At 46.8% G+C, this 17,333-nt stretch overlaps 1 protein-coding gene across 1 annotated transcript in view; it reads right to left on the bottom strand.

The window, feature by feature from the left end:
- Positions 1-17,333, bottom strand: part of KCTD19 (potassium channel tetramerization domain containing 19) — a 32,114-nt gene that overhangs the window by 4,744 nt on the left and 10,037 nt on the right. The window contains exons 3-11 of the mRNA XM_067718723.1: positions 9,915-10,065; positions 8,922-9,113; positions 7,548-7,679; positions 5,478-5,688; positions 2,914-3,074; positions 1,530-1,633; positions 915-1,057; positions 640-723; positions 257-368 (exon numbers count right to left, since the gene is read on the bottom strand). Coding sequence (XP_067574824.1) covers positions 257-368; positions 640-723; positions 915-1,057; positions 1,530-1,633; positions 2,914-3,074; positions 5,478-5,688; positions 7,548-7,679; positions 8,922-9,113; positions 9,915-10,065 — 1,290 coding nt within the window. The remainder of the gene's footprint in view (positions 1-256; positions 369-639; positions 724-914; positions 1,058-1,529; positions 1,634-2,913; positions 3,075-5,477; positions 5,689-7,547; positions 7,680-8,921; positions 9,114-9,914; positions 10,066-17,333) is intronic.

Below are 17,333 nucleotides of genomic sequence, written 5' to 3' on the forward strand. Positions count from 1 at the left end.
TTACATTTGATATTTGCTCAGTCTGAGGGGGGGTGGTACCAGCCCAGGGTCCTTTCACACACCAAAGGGACCTATCAGCATCCCAGGCCACAGGCAGCCAGCATTTCCTGGTGTCTCCCTCCAGGTTCAGAAACCAGTCACTGTGCCAGGAGCCATGTAGGCCCGGCTCTTTCAATTTGCCATACCCCTCAGTAGCGGTCTGCCCTCTGAGCCCTGTGCTGGTGCTCTTTCCAAACCAAAGAATGCTGGGACTTACTTCTTTGGCATCTCTACTGAACTCCACCAGTGACCCTGGCCCTTCTGTCACCACATGCAGCCTTCTGATGGGAAAAACTTCATTTCCAGATTCTTTCTCCTGGATCCATGACCTGCAGACTCCAAGAGGGTTTGGTTAGTAAGCAGAAGCTTCCACTAGTCCATTGACCAGGTCTGCCCTCTGGCTGGGAGTTAACTCTAGACAGCAGGGGAGAAGGGGCTTTAAAGGGTTTTGCTTAGGTCCCTGCCCAATCCTGGGCCTGCTCCACCCCCTTAACTCTAAGGAGAACAGGTCCTACTGGGAGGTGAGACTTAGGACAGGATTCCCAAGAGGAATATAAAGGTTCAAACTTTAGAACATGGTGTCAGGAGCAGTTTCCTTACTTGTATGCCTCACATTGGATAAGGGCTTCTGAGAGGGATGGGATGTGGTATTCCTCCACCTCCTGGCAGAGGAGGGGCCATTCCCTGCAAATGACAAGATGTCGCACTGGGCATCTGGGGTGGGAGTGTGGGTGGGGTTATAAGCCTCCAGAGCTGCTGCCTTGAACAGCAGTTCACATGTTGGAAATAATATAATCTCCCTGAAGGCTACAAACTCAAATTTCCGTCTTGAAGAGGGATGGCGTTTCATTATATGATTTCCTTCCTTCACTCACTTAAATTCAGATGGTAAAAATAGTTTTCCAAGTCTCAGGAAGTTGAGAATGTGTCGAAACATTTGGCCATCCCCGTGGATCAGCAGGGTCTGTCCATATGTGATCCAGTACACTCTCTGAGGGTTGGACAGCAGTTCTGGATACTGCAAAGGGTTGGACACCAGACTCTTGTTAGTCTGTTAAAGGGCTACATCCTTATTAAGGGGCAGGTCAGCCTTCTCTTCGTTTTCCTAACCATTCTAGAGCAGAGGCTTTGGGATTTCCATCTCCTTATCTTGTTGGCCACAAGGAGCCATAATGAGGAGCAGAGCATCTAGGGAGAAGCACATCATCTCTGCTTCAAGTTTTGCTGGCTCCTAGACCACTCTCTTGAGGCATCTGGAACCTCACCCTATGTCCTGCTCAGTCCAGGCCCCTCAGACTGGCCTCATCCCTACCCAAACTCCTAAAGCCTTCCCAGAATGCTGCTCATAGAATAAAAGCACTTTGGGCCATGGAGCAGAGGGAAGGTCCTTGTTTTAATCAGGTGCTGAAGGCTGTGTATGGGTCAGGTGACAGAATCTTCTCAGCCGCAGAAGCCAAAAGGAGACGAGGGCAGCCTCGGGCCAGCAGTACCTTCAGCAGGGTCTGCAAGGTGGTTGCATACCAGTGGCTTCCAACATAAACTTTGACGATCTGTTGAGGGGAATACACAGTGATTTCTGCCGTCCACTCCTCATCTAAGGAAACCAATGAGAGGGAACAAATCACGTGGCCAAAAGGGAAATTAGGTAGGGCATTTTGTCCATTACATGTTAAGACACAATATCTTCATCAGTCATATTCTGTTGCCTAGTCTGAGAAGCAGCAGAAATCCCTGACATCAACCTTTTCTGCTCCTCAGGCCTTCCCTGTGGCTCACCATATGGTTTCCTGGGTGTCAATAGCAGCTTGGAGGGTCAGCTGGTGACTCTGGGTTGGGGGAGGGCCACCAACCCCAAGGGCACTGCTGTTCTTCCCCTGGCCCACCTCTCCCAAGAAAGCTTGGCTAATGTACCTTTCTACCTACCTTGCTAACTGCTTCTGGTTTCTGGCTGGGTGTGTAATTTTCCACATGGCCACTCAGACCGGAGGTAGGAGTCCCTCTGTATGTTTGTGCTTATGGTTTGGCAAATATCATAGAGCCAGCGTCTCATCAAATCACTATCACTTCTATAGAGACCAAGCCTCGAGGCATGTCTGGAGAATGGGGCTTTATTCTGGGAAGATGAACTCATGACCCTTTTCCTGGGGTGACTAGATTTAGGCTTTGTTCTGTCTTAAGAACCAGTTTCTAATGAGCTTTGTAATGAATGAAGGGTATATAAATAGATGATATAACCAAGAGGTATATAGATTGTGAACCTCATGAAGATAGAAACTGGGTCTGTTTTGCTCTCTTCTGTACCTCTAGTGTTATCTACTGTCCTGGTATATGGTAGGTGCTCAAATAAGTACTGAATGTTGCTGAATGATAGTAATATAGCATAAATTGATCTAAAACACTTTTTGTTAGGAAACAGTTATAGGCAGCTGGTGAAACAACACTGGCTTTAGACTCAGATTTAAATCCCAGCTTGACCATGATCTAGTAATATAAGCAAGTTACCTCCCTGAGCCTCTGCTTTTTTTGTTAAATGGACCCAGGGATCATTCTTCCCTGGATGGCTGCGAGGACCAAATGGGCATAGCATCGGCTCCCAGAGCCAGAGCAGGCATGCCCTTGGGGTCCCATGTGGCCCCCCAACTGGGTCAGTCTGCACAGCTCAGCCTGGACTACTTGAGGCTACCTGTGGGCTTGGGGTGGGGAGGGGTCACCTAACAGGAAAGTTTCCTTTTAGGTGAAACCCACAGATGTTAGTCTAGCTTTCCTTTTCTGTTCCATCTACAGTTCCTGGTTCTAGCCAGCCTTATCTTTCCTCTGTGATCCCCTAGACCCTCCTCTGATGTTGAATTCAAACTGAGAAGCTTCTTTATTTACTGAGCACATCCATGGGTGCCAGAGTCCTCGGCTCCAGATGAGTCTTCAGAGCCACTTTCATTGGCTCATAGGTGATGTCCCTCTTGTCCAGGAAGGCACAGAGCTCGTACACCTCAGAAATGGTCTCAGTCAGGGGCAGCCGGCAAGTCCCCAGCCAGTTCCTGCCCAGAGGAAAGGTCTGTCACAGAGAGCTTCAGCACTGTACCCCAAGGGAGTACAGCCTGTCAACCTTCCATGTCTAGAATGTCTTGCCCTTACACTAACTCAAGCCTGTGGCCACTAACATCATTTCCTTAACTGGTTTCTGATGACGTCTCATAGTGGGGTATACTTGGACACATAGGCTCACCCTTTTGCAGCTGAGCTTGACCTATTTCAGCAAAACCCTCTAAATTGACTAATTGCAAGCCTCCAAGCCCTGTCTCAGGTTCCAGAATCCAGGCCAGGGCCCAGTCACTCCATTTTTGCCCCCATAAATATCTGCCCAAGACATCTCAGTCACTATGTGGCAGCCTGTCACAGTTTGGGAGATTACTGATACCTTGTATGCCCAGGAAACCCCCCACCTCCAAAGGCACTTGTCTTTGCCCTCTGTGCCCTGTGACATCAGGGGTGGGACATCTCCGGGAGAAATGGATGGTGTGGGCCACAAATGACAGTTTTGGGGTAAGACAGTGTTTGGGGTTGGCTGACCCTCTCCCCAGGTGCTCAGGAAAACCCACTTCTATCTTTAGTTTTGGTACCAGTGTATTTTGTGAGCCTAAGAGAGTTGCCCTACTCTGAACCTGTTTACCTTTCTATAAAACAGGATTAGGGGGCTTCCCTGGTGGCGCAGTGGTTGAGAATCTGCCTGTCAATGCAGGGGACACGGGTTCGAGCCCTGGTCTGGGAAGATCCCACATGCCGCGGAGCAACTAGGCCCATGAGCCACAACTACTGAGCCTGCGCGTCTGGAGCCTGTGCTCCGCAACAAGAGAGGCCGCGATAGTGAGAGGCCCGCGCACTGCGATGAAGAGTGGCCCCTGCTTGCCGCCGCTAGAGAAAGCCCTCGCACAGAAACGAAGACCCAACACAGCCAAAAAGAAAAAATATATATTACTCAGGCATAAAAAGAAACGAAATTGAGCTATTTGTAATGAGGTGGATAGACCTAGAGTCTGTCATACAGAGTGAAGTAAGTCAGAAAGAAAAAGACAAATACCGTATGCTAACACATATATATGGAATTTAAGAAAAAAAAATGTCATGAAGAACCTAGGGGTAAGACAGGAATAAAGACACAGACCTACTGGAGAACGGACTTGAGGATATGGGGAGGGGGAAGGGTGAGCTGTGACAGGGCGAGAGAGAGGCATGGACACATATACACTAACAAACTTAAGGTAGATAGCTAGTGGGAAGCAGCCGCATGGCACAGGGATATCGGCTCGGTGCTTTGTGACCGCCTGGAGGGGTGGGATAGGGACGGTGGGAGGGAGGGAGATACAAGAGGGAAGAGATATGGGAACATATGTATATGTATAACTGATTCACTTTGTTATAAAGCAGAAACTAACACACCATTGTAAAGCAATTATACCCCAATAAAGATGTTAAATATATATATATATTAATTAATTAATTTAAAAAAAAGACCTAAGAAGAAATACATGGCAAATATCTAAAAAAAAAACAAAAAAAACAGGATTAGGGGCTTCCCTGGTGGTGCAGTGGTTAAGAACCCGCCTGCCAATGCAGGGGACATGGGTTCGAGCCCTGTTCCGGGAAGATCCCACATGTCGCGGAGCAACTAAGCCCATGCATCACAACTACTGAGCCTGTGCTCTAGAGCCCACGAGCCACAACTACTGAAGCCCGTGCACCACAACTGCTGAGGCCTGCGTGCGTAGAGCAGGTGCTCCACAACAAGAGAAGCCACTGCAATGAGAAGCCCATGTACTGCAACAAAGAGTAGCCCCCTCTCGCCACAACTAGAGAAAGCCCGTGCACAGCAACAAAGACCCAACACAGCCATAAATTAATTAATTAATTAACGAATTGATTAATTAAAAAAACAGGATTAGAATCCATGCCCCTGCACTAATGGGAACATTCTGAGCTCATCCCACAAGGCAGAGGCCAGGTATCACCTCCTCCAGGAAGACTGCCTTGCCTTGCTTCTTGGGGGGGCTCACCCCTGGCTCTTTCTGTGTGTCAGTGAGCCTCCCAAGGGTTGTGGGGAGGACCTTTGAAGGAGGGGGACTATCCAGCACCCTAAGTGTTGTGATTGGCCTGGTCACCTCAGACCTAGCACAGGGCTAGAACCAGAGCAATAGATCACAGAGGATGGAAATATGAAACAGTGTGAGACCTTTGAACCTTGGGAACCTTATACCTTGGCACCAGGCCTCTCCTCCGAGGCCCAAATTTGGTGGTGCTGGTGTGGGTAGTGGGAGTGGCTAAAATGATCATTTTGTCCCCAAGGACACAATCTCTGGCTCATGGGCAGGGCCCCAGGTTGGTTCCTCAAGAAAGGTAAAGCTCAGCCTGAGTGGGACCAAGCTGTGCTCTGAGGAGGGCCTTACTTAACGTGCTGGAAGAGGACCCCGTTCCCAGTGATGTACAGTCTACTTCCATCCAGAGTGCTCTCGATGCGGAGCTGTCCTAGTGCGGAGTCTGGGTACTTGACAAGCAGACCCAGGGTCATCATGTACAGTGGCTTCACAGACTCTAGGCCTGCTGCACGGCCCCCCTTCCCAGGGCTTGGAGGAGGACAGGAGGTCCGGGAACAGCCACCTGTGCCAGAGAGAAAGGGGTGACTCCTAGATCCCTCATGGTCATAACTGTACTGGAAGCTTTGGGTCTTGCTTCCTACTGCTGCCTTAAATCAGTAACTAAAGAGACTTTGAGGGAGCTTATTTCCTTGCACAGCCAAATATGGATCCGCTCGAAATCAGTATAGTTTTTCTTATATTCAGTCAGGTTTAGAGGTCAAAACTATTTGTTGAGAGGCGGGGTGGGTATGGGGGGTAGATTAATTAGCTGTTATCACTAACATTTGAATTTCAGAATAACAGCCATCTGGCCCCAGCCTCTGCAGGAATTTCCCTTAGTTCCAAACTCTGCTCTAATTATCCATGGGTAAAGAATGACAACCACAGCATTGAACCTAATGTGCATTACAGGCTTCCCGGATTCACAGTCCCTATCACTCTTGGGCAGAATTTTCCCCGGAGACACACTGTGTAGTGTTACTTTCAGGTTGGATATTTGAATTGCGGGCTTATGGGTGAAACCTTGTTCTCCTGCAGTGGGCACAATGCACAGTCTACAGGACCCTGTTCCAGTGGCAACAGTGGGCCAGTGGCAAGCTGCCAGGTGATTTTCATGGGTCATCTCCAATCCTACAAGAGGGGTAGTACTCTCCTCTTATCATAGATGAGGAAACTGTGTCCTGAGAGGCCAGTTAAGAACCTTGCCCCAAATACCAAAGCTAGGTGGGGCAGAGCTGAGATTTGAGAGCGCCTCTACCTCCAAGGCTACGAGAGCTGTTTCCCTTAGTTATGGTGCTTTATAAAAGACAAAAAACATGCTTTGTGTTTGGGGGCTGCTTTATGGCTTACAGAGCCTGTCCACAGGCATGCTTCCCTTCCAACTTAACATAGCTCTTGTGCAGCATGCACCGGTCTACTCATCTCTCTGACCCATGTTCTCTGAAGGAACAGAAGTCTTTGGGGGAGAGGTTTGAACTTACACCCTTTGAAGTGGGTTGTAAGATCCCAAGACAGGCTCCTGAGACCTGCAGCAGGATGCCACTACCCCCAGATAGGATAGGACTCCACTTGCCTGGGGAGGAGTCTGGGAGAGCTGGCCTAAAAGTAGGCAAAGTCTGATTCCCATGGAATAAGTATCTGGTGACATGCAGGCCAAACTTCACATGTGCAAGACAGTTCTATATATTCTCAGAATGCCAGCTGAGGCCACACTAAGGTAGCTAGCTCCTGCAACATGCGCAGTAGCGTCCATAGACATGCAGGATTTGGGAAATGGGATGGTGAAAGGCAAATAAAAAATATGAGGAGCAAATTGGAATGAGGTTGGGCCGGGAACTTGAAGGCCTGGACCAGGGTCAGGAAGTGTCAGGAGCAGGCAGAAACAGGCACAGCAGCCAGGGATTTGAAGTAGGGGGGACAAAGGAACTGGGGTGTGTGGGGGATAACTGAAGTCCTATGGGGAATTTCCCACGCCCTCCAGCTATGCCTGGAAGAGGAAGGATGGAAGTGGCAGGTAGGGGTTAGTTACAAGTTCCCAGTTGCTTGACACATCCACAAGGAGGGCAGACCTCCCCTACCTTGGGAAGCCCGGCCTCAGGCCCAACTTCCCTCCCCTGGACACTCTGGCCCAGTTTCCCCACCCAGGCTGGGCTGAGCTACCTATAGGTCAGTGGCAAGACTGAGCAGACAGAGGGCACACTGGGTTTCAGACTGAAATTTGTCTTCTCAGATTCTAAGTCAGCCAGAACACCCACTTCTCTCACTACCACCCAAAGCCCAGAGTGGTTGTGGGAGGGAAGATGTTTGTTTTTGGCTTTTCTGGCTAAAGCCCAGACTGCCCCAGGATGTCAAGGGGAGGCCAAGGTTCCCCTGGTGACATACCCATGTTCATTCGGTACAACCTCACAGCTTCACTGAGCTCAGGGATTTCCAGAATTTCCACTTCTGCTTCTAACACATCTATGTTGGAGAAATTATCTGGTAGTAAAATCTTCTGTGAGCGGAGAAAATTCACTTGAAAAACAAAAGGAAACAAAATGGGTTAACAAGGTTATTTCTGATCTAATTGCAGGTCCAGGTTTTGGCAGGTTTTTGGTGCTACAACTTATCCTAGGGGCTCCTTATTCCAAAATAATTTCTAAACATACCTGGTTAGATTAGCTTTCAGTCTGTGGTTTTCAAGGTGAAAAACCCCAAATTACTTTGTTTTCCTGTGTCTGAGTCCGTGGGTGTGGCTTCCCATGGGCTGGCCTGGGGCTCCCAAGCCAGGTCTTCCTGGTGAGCACACACTGGCCCTGAGACTTACCCTGTGAGTCTTGACCCAAGAGCAGGTCATTCCAAAAGAGGGAGTTGTCTTGCCACTTAGAGAGGAAGGGCCTGGCTGAGCCTGGGTTGGCAGGTGGCTCTTGCAGTTTTTCCCTGCCTGGACTGCAGTGTGGGAGGCAGAGATGGAGCCAATGCTACTGTCCTGTGTGAATCAACTTGGAGATTCAGAAGCACATTATAGACAACTTTCCAGGTGACTGTGACTATGAAAGGCTGGGGTTCCAGGCATTTGGTCCCCAGTACAATTTGGGTATTTCCTGCCCTATTCATACAGGCAGCAGCAGCATCTTGGAATCAGTTCAGTTCACACCCCACCAGAACCTGTCCTGGTGGAGGAGGGAGGCTCTCTTCTGTCCAGGCTTGAAGATCTCATCCCTCCTTAGGCCACTAGCTCAGGTGGACAATTCTACAATGATTCTGGGGAACATTTCACCATCCACCCTTCTCCCCTTTTATCCTGAGTTTAGTGGAAGTGAGAGGAGGAAGGGACCATCCTTTGAAACAACCCTATTCCCTCATTTTATGGTGAGAGGAACTGAGGTCTAGAGCCCAGTTGGATACATAAAGGCAGAGAGATAAGTAGTTTGGAGTCCAGCTCAGGGTCTTGCCCTTTACACCAACTCCTGTGGCCGTGACACCACTGCAGCTAGTTTCCAGTGCCCCTTTACACCCAGGCCATTCCAAAATGAACAGGGAATAAAATAGCCCTGAGGCTAGTGGGAGTCTAATGCTGGGAATCCATTTGCTTCCAGGAAGGCTCTGTCACGCTTCCACCAGCTCTGCCCAGGGAAGCTCCTGAGGCCCTAAGCCCCAAGCTGGGCCTCCAAGTGGTGTGGGGTTAGGAGGGGTGGATGGGTCCTATCAGCCTGCTGCCACCCCACCCCCCTCCCCCCACTCCCCCTCCCCCAACCCCCTAGATAGAGCAATCACCAATGAAGCGGAACTCGCTGCACTCGCACTCGATGAGGGCCACGGTCTTAGCCAGCCACAGCAGATTGTCTTCAGTTACCAGGCTTGGATACTTGGCCACTAGGTCTAGGGGCAGGAAGCAGTAGTGCACGTCCTCTTCTGTGTCTAACAGTGGTGTATCCATAAGTCCCAAAGGTGCCTTATCATGTAGGCCTGGAGGAGAACATGCAGAGGGGCGTCACCACCTCCCAGGGGACAGGGCTCTCAGAAGTGGGCAGGGCTCTCACTGACCCAGGGGCCCCAGAGGAAGCTGAAGAGATCACCCCAGAGATGGTCCCTGCCAGATACCTCCTTCTTCTCACTCACTCTTTTCAGATGTAACCCTAGGTTTGGCAGAAGTGTGGTGGGGAGCAGGGCATGGAAATCTAGTTTTTCTGCAGTGAAGGGCAGTGGGACATGTGAAATTTTGGCTTATATACTCAGTCATTAAATTCACACTGGTTACCTATTTGTTTTTTTTTGAATTGATCTAACCAACCACAGATAAAATAGATGACCTACAGATAAAATAGATCCTTTTGACTCTCCCGAAAGCTCAAAACCCATCAATAATCATGAATGGCTATTCTGGTGTCCCAGGTAGGTGGATCTATACTGCAAGGCACCCACCAGACAGTGATCATTTGGAGACATTCCTTGTGTGGTGGTTAGAGGTGACTTGAAAGTATGGTGGAGTGCCCTGACCAATAGGACTGGGTGGAATGCAGCCCAGCCTTGCCCAAGTGAAACCAGCATGCAGGGGAATGAACATGGAGAAGGATGTTTAGTTCCAGTGAGTAAGAAGTCATGGAGAGGGCATGTGGCAGGTACAAGCTCAAAGGAGATGACAGGAAGGTAGAGGAATCATCCAGAACTAGTTCAGAAATCAGGGCACTCTCTGGATTGAAGCCACTTCTGTTAGAGTGAGAAGGGAAGCTGGTCTGGGCTTCAGGGAAGGTCAGCCTGTGGTTATACCTGTGAAGGCTGGGCTTTTTATAGGAAATTCTGAGGGTTTGCTGATACACTTCCATGTTCGCCAGTAGTTCAAAGATGCTCTCTCAGCAACAGGTATGTCTGCAGGCCTCACACGTAGATGGTATTTCCCTTCCTTCAGATTATCTAGAGTCTGTGAGATAAAGAAGATTATTGCTTTGAAAATTTTAAACCAAGTAACTATCTACCAATTCTAGGGTAAAATACCAGGAAAAATAGTTTGTGACTTACTTTGGTAAAATGTTTTGAAATAGTCACTTACAAAAATATAAAAATGTACGTCTATAAGATGATATGCTGATATTCAAAATATCAATGACTATTTCTTTTCTGATTTTGAAACAATTTTTTCTGGATTATAATTTTGATTGATAGAAATTTATCTTATGCAATCTTAAGAGTAATTTATATTTAATAATTAAAAACTTGAGATTTTCTGCTATCAGTTCTCCTCAAGAGTTCAGAAACCCTTTTGACCTGTTATAATTGTGATCTGCTTATTGTTTGTGCTCATCCTAATCCTGGAATGTGATTTATTTAAGTAGGGAAATGGAGGTGGCACTGAGCATCACACTTTTCAAAGCACTTTTACCTACATTTGCTCATTTACCCTGACACAGCTCTGTGAGATAGATGTGGTGTTTGCTCTGTGAGATAGATGAGACAGTTGCAGTCAAAGGATTTGTGAGTTGCCCAAGCAGTCTTCCAAGTCCAGCTTCTCCACTTGAAGGAGCAGGTGACCAGGGGTGGGCTGAGGCTGGAATGGAGCACCCCAGCTAGGTTGGGCTGAAGCCCAGAGTAGAGTCTTCATGCTGCCCACATTCAGGGACCTACCCTCCCTAAAAAGTCCTGCACAGGGTGCAGATTACCATAACATCAAGCCCATTTTTTCTGTCCCTTCCTTAGAAGAAAATAGTATTTTCCCAAGAAATTTTTGGAAATAGCTGGAAAAGTAGTCCTCTAAAGGCACCACATGACCAGTTCTTTCTCTAAGAGCCTCAGAATGGACAGAACACCTCAGATGCAGTATGAAACTAATAAAAGAACCTGCTTAGCTACACAGGTGAAGCTCTTGTGAAGCTGCTCAAGGGAATCCTGAGCTTTGAGAAGAGCCCTCTGGTGGCCATGGCTATAAAATGCACCCTCATAACTGCTTAAGGTCTGTAAAAGGAGAGGACCGGAGCGGGTAATCTTCCCCACTTTGGGGGGCTGATGGATTTGTGGAAGGACTGGACAATGGCAGGGTCATGTGGAGTGCTTTCCTGTTGGCACTGACAATGGAGGAGAACAGTGCACGCGTGAAACAGCAGAAGTGAGTCTGTCATTCATTCATTCGAGAAATACTTGTACAACACTAGGGCCACAGTCAGATACTGTGCCTGGATCCCACAGTTTACATATACTGAGATAAGAGGCAGCATCAGTTATGAAGTTTCAGGACCTCCAGGAACTTTGGGATTTCTTTCGACAGCATTGGAAGGGGACCCAAGCTTTCTTGTCTCTCTTTGCTCAAGACTGCACACGACTTTAGCTTCTATGTCAAACTGTAGCCGTTCTCAGGAGGAAAATCAGTGAGAGGTTGATTTCCGTATGAGGGAGTAGTTGGTCTTGGGCAAAGAGGAATAAAAATGAGGTGCCAGGAAGGTTACTGAGAGGTTGGAACAGATTCTGTATCAGTGGGTGGGCAGGATTATTGAGTTAAGGTGAGGGATAATAGCCTGGCAGTATTTGTGCTGTGAGGCAAAGAAAGGAAAATGGTGACTGTGCACAGAAGGGACAGGACAGGGTCAGGGGGACAGTAGGTAGGGATATATGCTCAGCCACTTGCTTCTCTGCCTTGAATGTGGCTTTGTTTAAGGTGTATGGAAGTTGAGGGAGTGTGTGAGGTGAATTCAGAGCAGTAAATAAGAGCCAGAGAGTGAAGAGCTGTCAGCTGGGATGAGGAGTCTATACCCTGGTTAAGAGAAGCCATTGAAGGATTCAAAGCAGGGACTGTGATTTGAATGATATTCACACCATCTCCACCCAGTCAGCCAGCAAGTCCTAGGACTCCATCTTCTGCTCTTGGCACCACCCCTTCTCTCCTCTCCCTTCCCCCAGTCCTGGTCTCCTTGTCCCCAGGCCCTCTCCACTCAGTGATTTTTCAAACAGGAAAATGAGTCCAAACCACTCCCCATCCTAAAAATCTTCAGTGCTCCCCATTACCTATGGGATCAAGTCCAAATTCTCTTTAGCAGTGCACGTAAGCTCCTTCACAATCAAGAACCAGGAGCAGGGTATACACGAGCAATACAAGGGCCTTGAACTCAGACAGACTGGGGTTTCAATCTTGACTCTGACACTTAAGAGCTAACATTTACTGCTCAGGCACTTTTAAACTGAATCCTCATAACGTCCCCCCACTCACAAAGTAGGCTCTAGTACCATTACTCTCTTTTAGCAAATAGGAAACAAGATCCAGGAAGAGAAAGAGTACTCAGTGCCCCAAGTAAGTGGAGATGCTAGGACTGGAACTCAGGATGCTAGAGCCTGTGCTCTTAACCACTTTTCTTAACCAGCTGCCTCCCATTTGTCACTTAACCTCTGCAAGCCTCAGGCTCCTCACATGCAAAGTGGAGACAGTAAAATCTGGAAGATGTTGTAAGGATTAAAGGAAATATTATGTTAGTTTCCCTCCTTTTAGTGGTCAAATCTCAAACTACCTTTCCAGCTTCACCTGCCACCATTCTTTCTGTCTCCACCCCATCATCTGTGACATTAACTGCATAAAACTCCAAAGACACACCATGTTCAGTGATACCTCCTCAACTTTATGTATGCTGTTCCCTCTTCCCAAAATACCTCTCTCCTCCCTTCCCTGCCTGAAAAGCCTGGAGCCTCCCCCAGCCAGAGCGGTTCATCCTCCCCCTCTGTTCCCACAGACCCCTGCAAACTTTTCTATCTCAGCCTCTGGCTTGGTTTCAGCCCTGTCCGTCCCCCTCTACCGAGGCTCCTGGAAAAAGGACTCGATTGATGCAACCCCAGCTTCTAGTCTAGAGCCTAGTATGTAGTAAGTGCTCAGAACCGCTGTGTTGAATGAAAGAATGCATAAAAATGGAGGGCTGGAGGGCTGAGTCCTCTGGAATGAAAAGCAAAATGAGACATGGGGGAGCCAAAAGGAGCTGGCAGAGAAGCAGACTGCACTCATAAAAACTGAGAAAGATGGTGAGAATCCAAAACCATAGGAAAAGCCAGCTCAGGATTACAATGGGCAGAGACCAGAGAGTTCAGAGGACAGTGGAGGCAGCAATTCCAACTTGGGAGCTGGAGTCCAGAGGGAAGATCTAATGGGGTGAAGGACAGGGATGAAGGAGATGGAGACAGGATGACAGGAAGTAAGGGCTCAGCTTGGGTCTGATCGGTAATGGATTGAAAGACATTGGGTGAAGTAGCATGAAAAGGAAGTGAAACTAGGGAGAGCTTGCAAGAGACAGCATATCATTCCAAGCCTATCCTAAGCTAACCGAATCACTGGAACCTGAACCTGCCATTTACTTTATCTGCAGATTCAAATCCCGAGATTCTCAGTGGAAGAAACAGTGGTGCCCTTGAACAACTCTAAATCAGCCACTGGGGAGGCGACATGGTGGGGGAGGGAAATCCCTACCTGGGAGAACAACCTGTTTGAGGATGGACCTAGATGCACTATTTGGAGGTGCTCTTTGGCACCCAGGTGTGTCCTTTGGGGCGGGTCAGTAATGAGAGTCCAACTAGCTTGAGAGATGTGCTAGTTGAGGGAAGAATGATCTAATTTATAGAAATGAAATCTCCATTTCCTGCTACTTCCACTAATGTAAAGTGTAAGCAGTACCATTTTCCCCCCAAAAAGGTGTGCTTGACAAATCTTGAAAAGGAAAAAAAAAAAACAAAAACACACAAACAAGTAAATCTACAAAGATCGCAATTCCTGCCACTCAAGACATGCTGGAAGCATTAGGCCCAGGAGCCTCAACTAGGTTTTTTTCTAAACTTTCTCAGCCAATCCTTGCTCTGATTTCTAGAAATACAAGGGCTTCTTCTCATGGGAAGCCATTTGGGTGCTGTAAGAATCCATGGGAAGCATCCCTTAACCCCTTCAACATGCCTTGTTGGTCTCAATAACACCTACTTATTTATTTACTGTCTGCCAGTCTCCCCTAATAGATATAATCTCCAAGGCCAGGAGGACCCTGCCTGTTTTGTTCTCTGCTGTATTTGCAGCACCCACAATAGTGTCTGTGGGATCTCAATATATTTTTGTGGAATGAATGAATGAATGAGTGAAGAGCACTTCAGAGAGCCCATGCTTCCAGCTGTCCTTTGGCTTTGCTGACTGAAGTTGCCACAGAGCATGTGGCTGGTCTTCTGTGGACTTCAATTCCCTTTTTTTCTGCCTGAATATTACTTCTAGTACTTTTACTCTTTATATATTATGGCCCAGAAAGTTATTACAGGGAGGATTTCTTTAGGGAAATACAGACCTGAATTCAAATGGCTACTTGCTAGCACAAGGATAACTGATATTGCTTTCGGCCTAGATAATAGTGAAAAAATATGTCAATCAGATGGAACATAAGACTGATGGCACAGGGGTAAGTGTGTGTGTGTGTGTGTGTGTGTGTGTGTGTGTGTGTGTGTGTGTGTATGTGGTTGCCAAAAGATGGCTGACAAATGCCCTACTGGCAGAGCCTTGGGACTTAACGGAGGTTTTCCAAAGCAGCAGCAGTGCTCAGAGATGCCTTATGCTCTGATGTGGACTGTTGGAAGGAATGTGATGGTAAGAGAGCTTGGGGGAGATTGCAAATCTCCAACTGCTTTGTAAAGACAAGGAGGGCCAGCACCACTTGGAAGCTCAAAGGAAGCAAGGCCGGTAGAACAAAAGGATATTCAGAACAGCTGCTATCAGCCAAACAAGCCAAATAAGACACACGTATCATCGTCTCAAACCTGCCCCTCCACTGCCAGCTCCAGCCCCCTCACCCTGAAGTAGATTCAGCCTTCACAGGTCATCTTGGGTATATCATTCAATGTTCTCTCAGAAGATATTTATTAAACACCTGTTACAGGCCCAGTACTGAGATGCTGGGAATGTGAACATGAAAAGAATACAAGCTAGTGAGGGAGAAAGACATTATGAATACATGGTCTCAACAGAATTAGCACTGATCTGAGAGCAGAGGGGCAAAACTCTACCTGGAAATGTCAGGCTAGTCTTCCAGTGGGCCTCATTTAGGCTAAATCTTGAAGGGGAAGCATTCTAGAAAGAGGGAACAGCAAGTGAAAAGGTGTGGAGAGAAAGCATTTAGGGTGCTCAGTGACATGCCTGAACACTGAGGTGTGTGTGTGTGTGTGCGCGCATATGTGCATGCGTATGTGCCCATGCATGCATGTAGGTATGTATATGTGTTGGGATATGAGTCAGGACAAGCAGATGGGCTGTCCTGTGAGGAGCCCTGATGCCATGTCAAGGCATTTACACTTGAGCTGTCCACTTACCCATATCCACAGATGAGCTACACTGTTGGGATAAATATCTGCTGTTTACATAATCTTCCTTTACAAGATCACAGTGGTAATCTGTCTTCACATCATGAGTAATAGGAAATGTGAGACTCGTCAGTGGTCTGTTTTCTTAAAAGCATCATTTGTGTGATCAACATAAAAACTCTCTGGCTCCCTTGAGCACAAGGAATGCAGGCGTTTTTGGGTTGCTTGCTGGTAGCCGAACACTCACAGGTGGAACGATTTAAGTTTCCAAACTTAGAAGTCCTCAGAAGGCAATGAAAAAGGAAACGCAAGCAGCATATACTGTCAACGTACTAAGTCCTCAGTGGACTTCAAGGGGGCAAGTGAAAGGGAATCAACAGTCTGCCATGAACCTTGAACCCTTGTGAGTTACCCTGAAGAAAAATTTCACACTCTGCAGTAGCAGCTATGACTCCCAACCAAGCTGATAGCATGAGAGGCTTGGAGCAGCTTACATTTACACAAAGGGGACTTCCCAAATTACAGACGGTCCTAGGAAGCACTGTGACATTAATGTACAGACCTGTAATGACTAGTTTATATCTCCCCTGTGAACAAGATATGACATTCCTAAGCATCAGGCTCATGGATTTACATACCAACTTTGATGACTCCAAATTTATGTCTCTAGACCTGACTGCTTCCATGAATTCCACACATATACATCTGGCTGCCTCCTCCCCATCACCACTTGGATGTTTAACAAACACCATTTTCTTGCCTCTCAAACTTAATACATTCAAATCCAAACTCCTCATTTTTCCCTCTGAGCCTGCACCTCAGAATACATCTTTCACCTGATTGCCCAGGATACAAACAGAGGAGTTATCCATTCTCTCTCACTCTACCTCCAATTCATCAGCAAACCCTATCAGTTCTGTCATCAAGACATATACAGAATTTGAACACTTCTAAATCTACCATTACCACCTTAGGCCAAACCATCACTATCTTTCATTTGAATGCTTCAGGAGCCTCCTAACTTGTCTTCCTGCTCCTCCCTTGCCCCAGTAGAGTCTAGGCCAGGGGTCAACAAAATTTTTTCTGTAAAAGGCCAGATAGTAAATATTTTAGGCTTTGAGAATATAGTCCCTGTTGCAACTATTCAACTCTGTATTGTGGCTTGAGAACAGCTATGGACAATATATAAACAAATAAGCTTGGTGTGTTCCAATAAAAGTTTGTTAATGAACACTGAAATCTGAATTTCATATAATTTTTATGTGCCACAAAATATTTTTCTTTTGATTTTTTTCAACCATCTAAAACTGTAAAAGCAATTCTTAGCTCACAGGTTGTACAAAAAAGGTAGTAGGCTGGATTTGGTCCATGGGATGTAAATAGTTTGCTGACTCCAGGTCTAATGTCAAGCCAGAAGTTAATGATGTTTTTATAGCTCTATTGAAATATATTTCATATTATATCTAATGTGAATAAGTTTTATATTATATATAAATGATAAAATTTACTCACTTATACAATTCAATGATTTTAAGTATGTTTACAGAGTTGTGCAACCATCATCACAATCTATTTTAACATGATAAAAAGAAACCCTGTACCCATTTACAGTCCATTGCCTATTTTTGCTCACCCTATCCTTCTCACCCCATACCTTGGCCTTAGGCAACCACTAATCTACTTTCTGTCCCTATTAACTTTGTGTATTCTGCACATTTTATATAAATGGAATCATACAGTATATAGTCTTTTGTGTCTGACTTCTTTCACTTAGCATAACATTTCAAAGTTCATCTTTGTTGTTACGTGTATCCGTACTTCATTCCTTTTTATTGACAAATAATAATCCATTATATGGATATATCATTTTGTTTGTCCATTTATCAGCTGATGAAC

Source organism: Pseudorca crassidens, chromosome 20 (genome assembly GCF_039906515.1).
Source record: "Pseudorca crassidens isolate mPseCra1 chromosome 20, mPseCra1.hap1, whole genome shotgun sequence".
Classification (NCBI taxonomy): Eukaryota; Metazoa; Chordata; class Mammalia; order Artiodactyla; family Delphinidae; genus Pseudorca; species Pseudorca crassidens.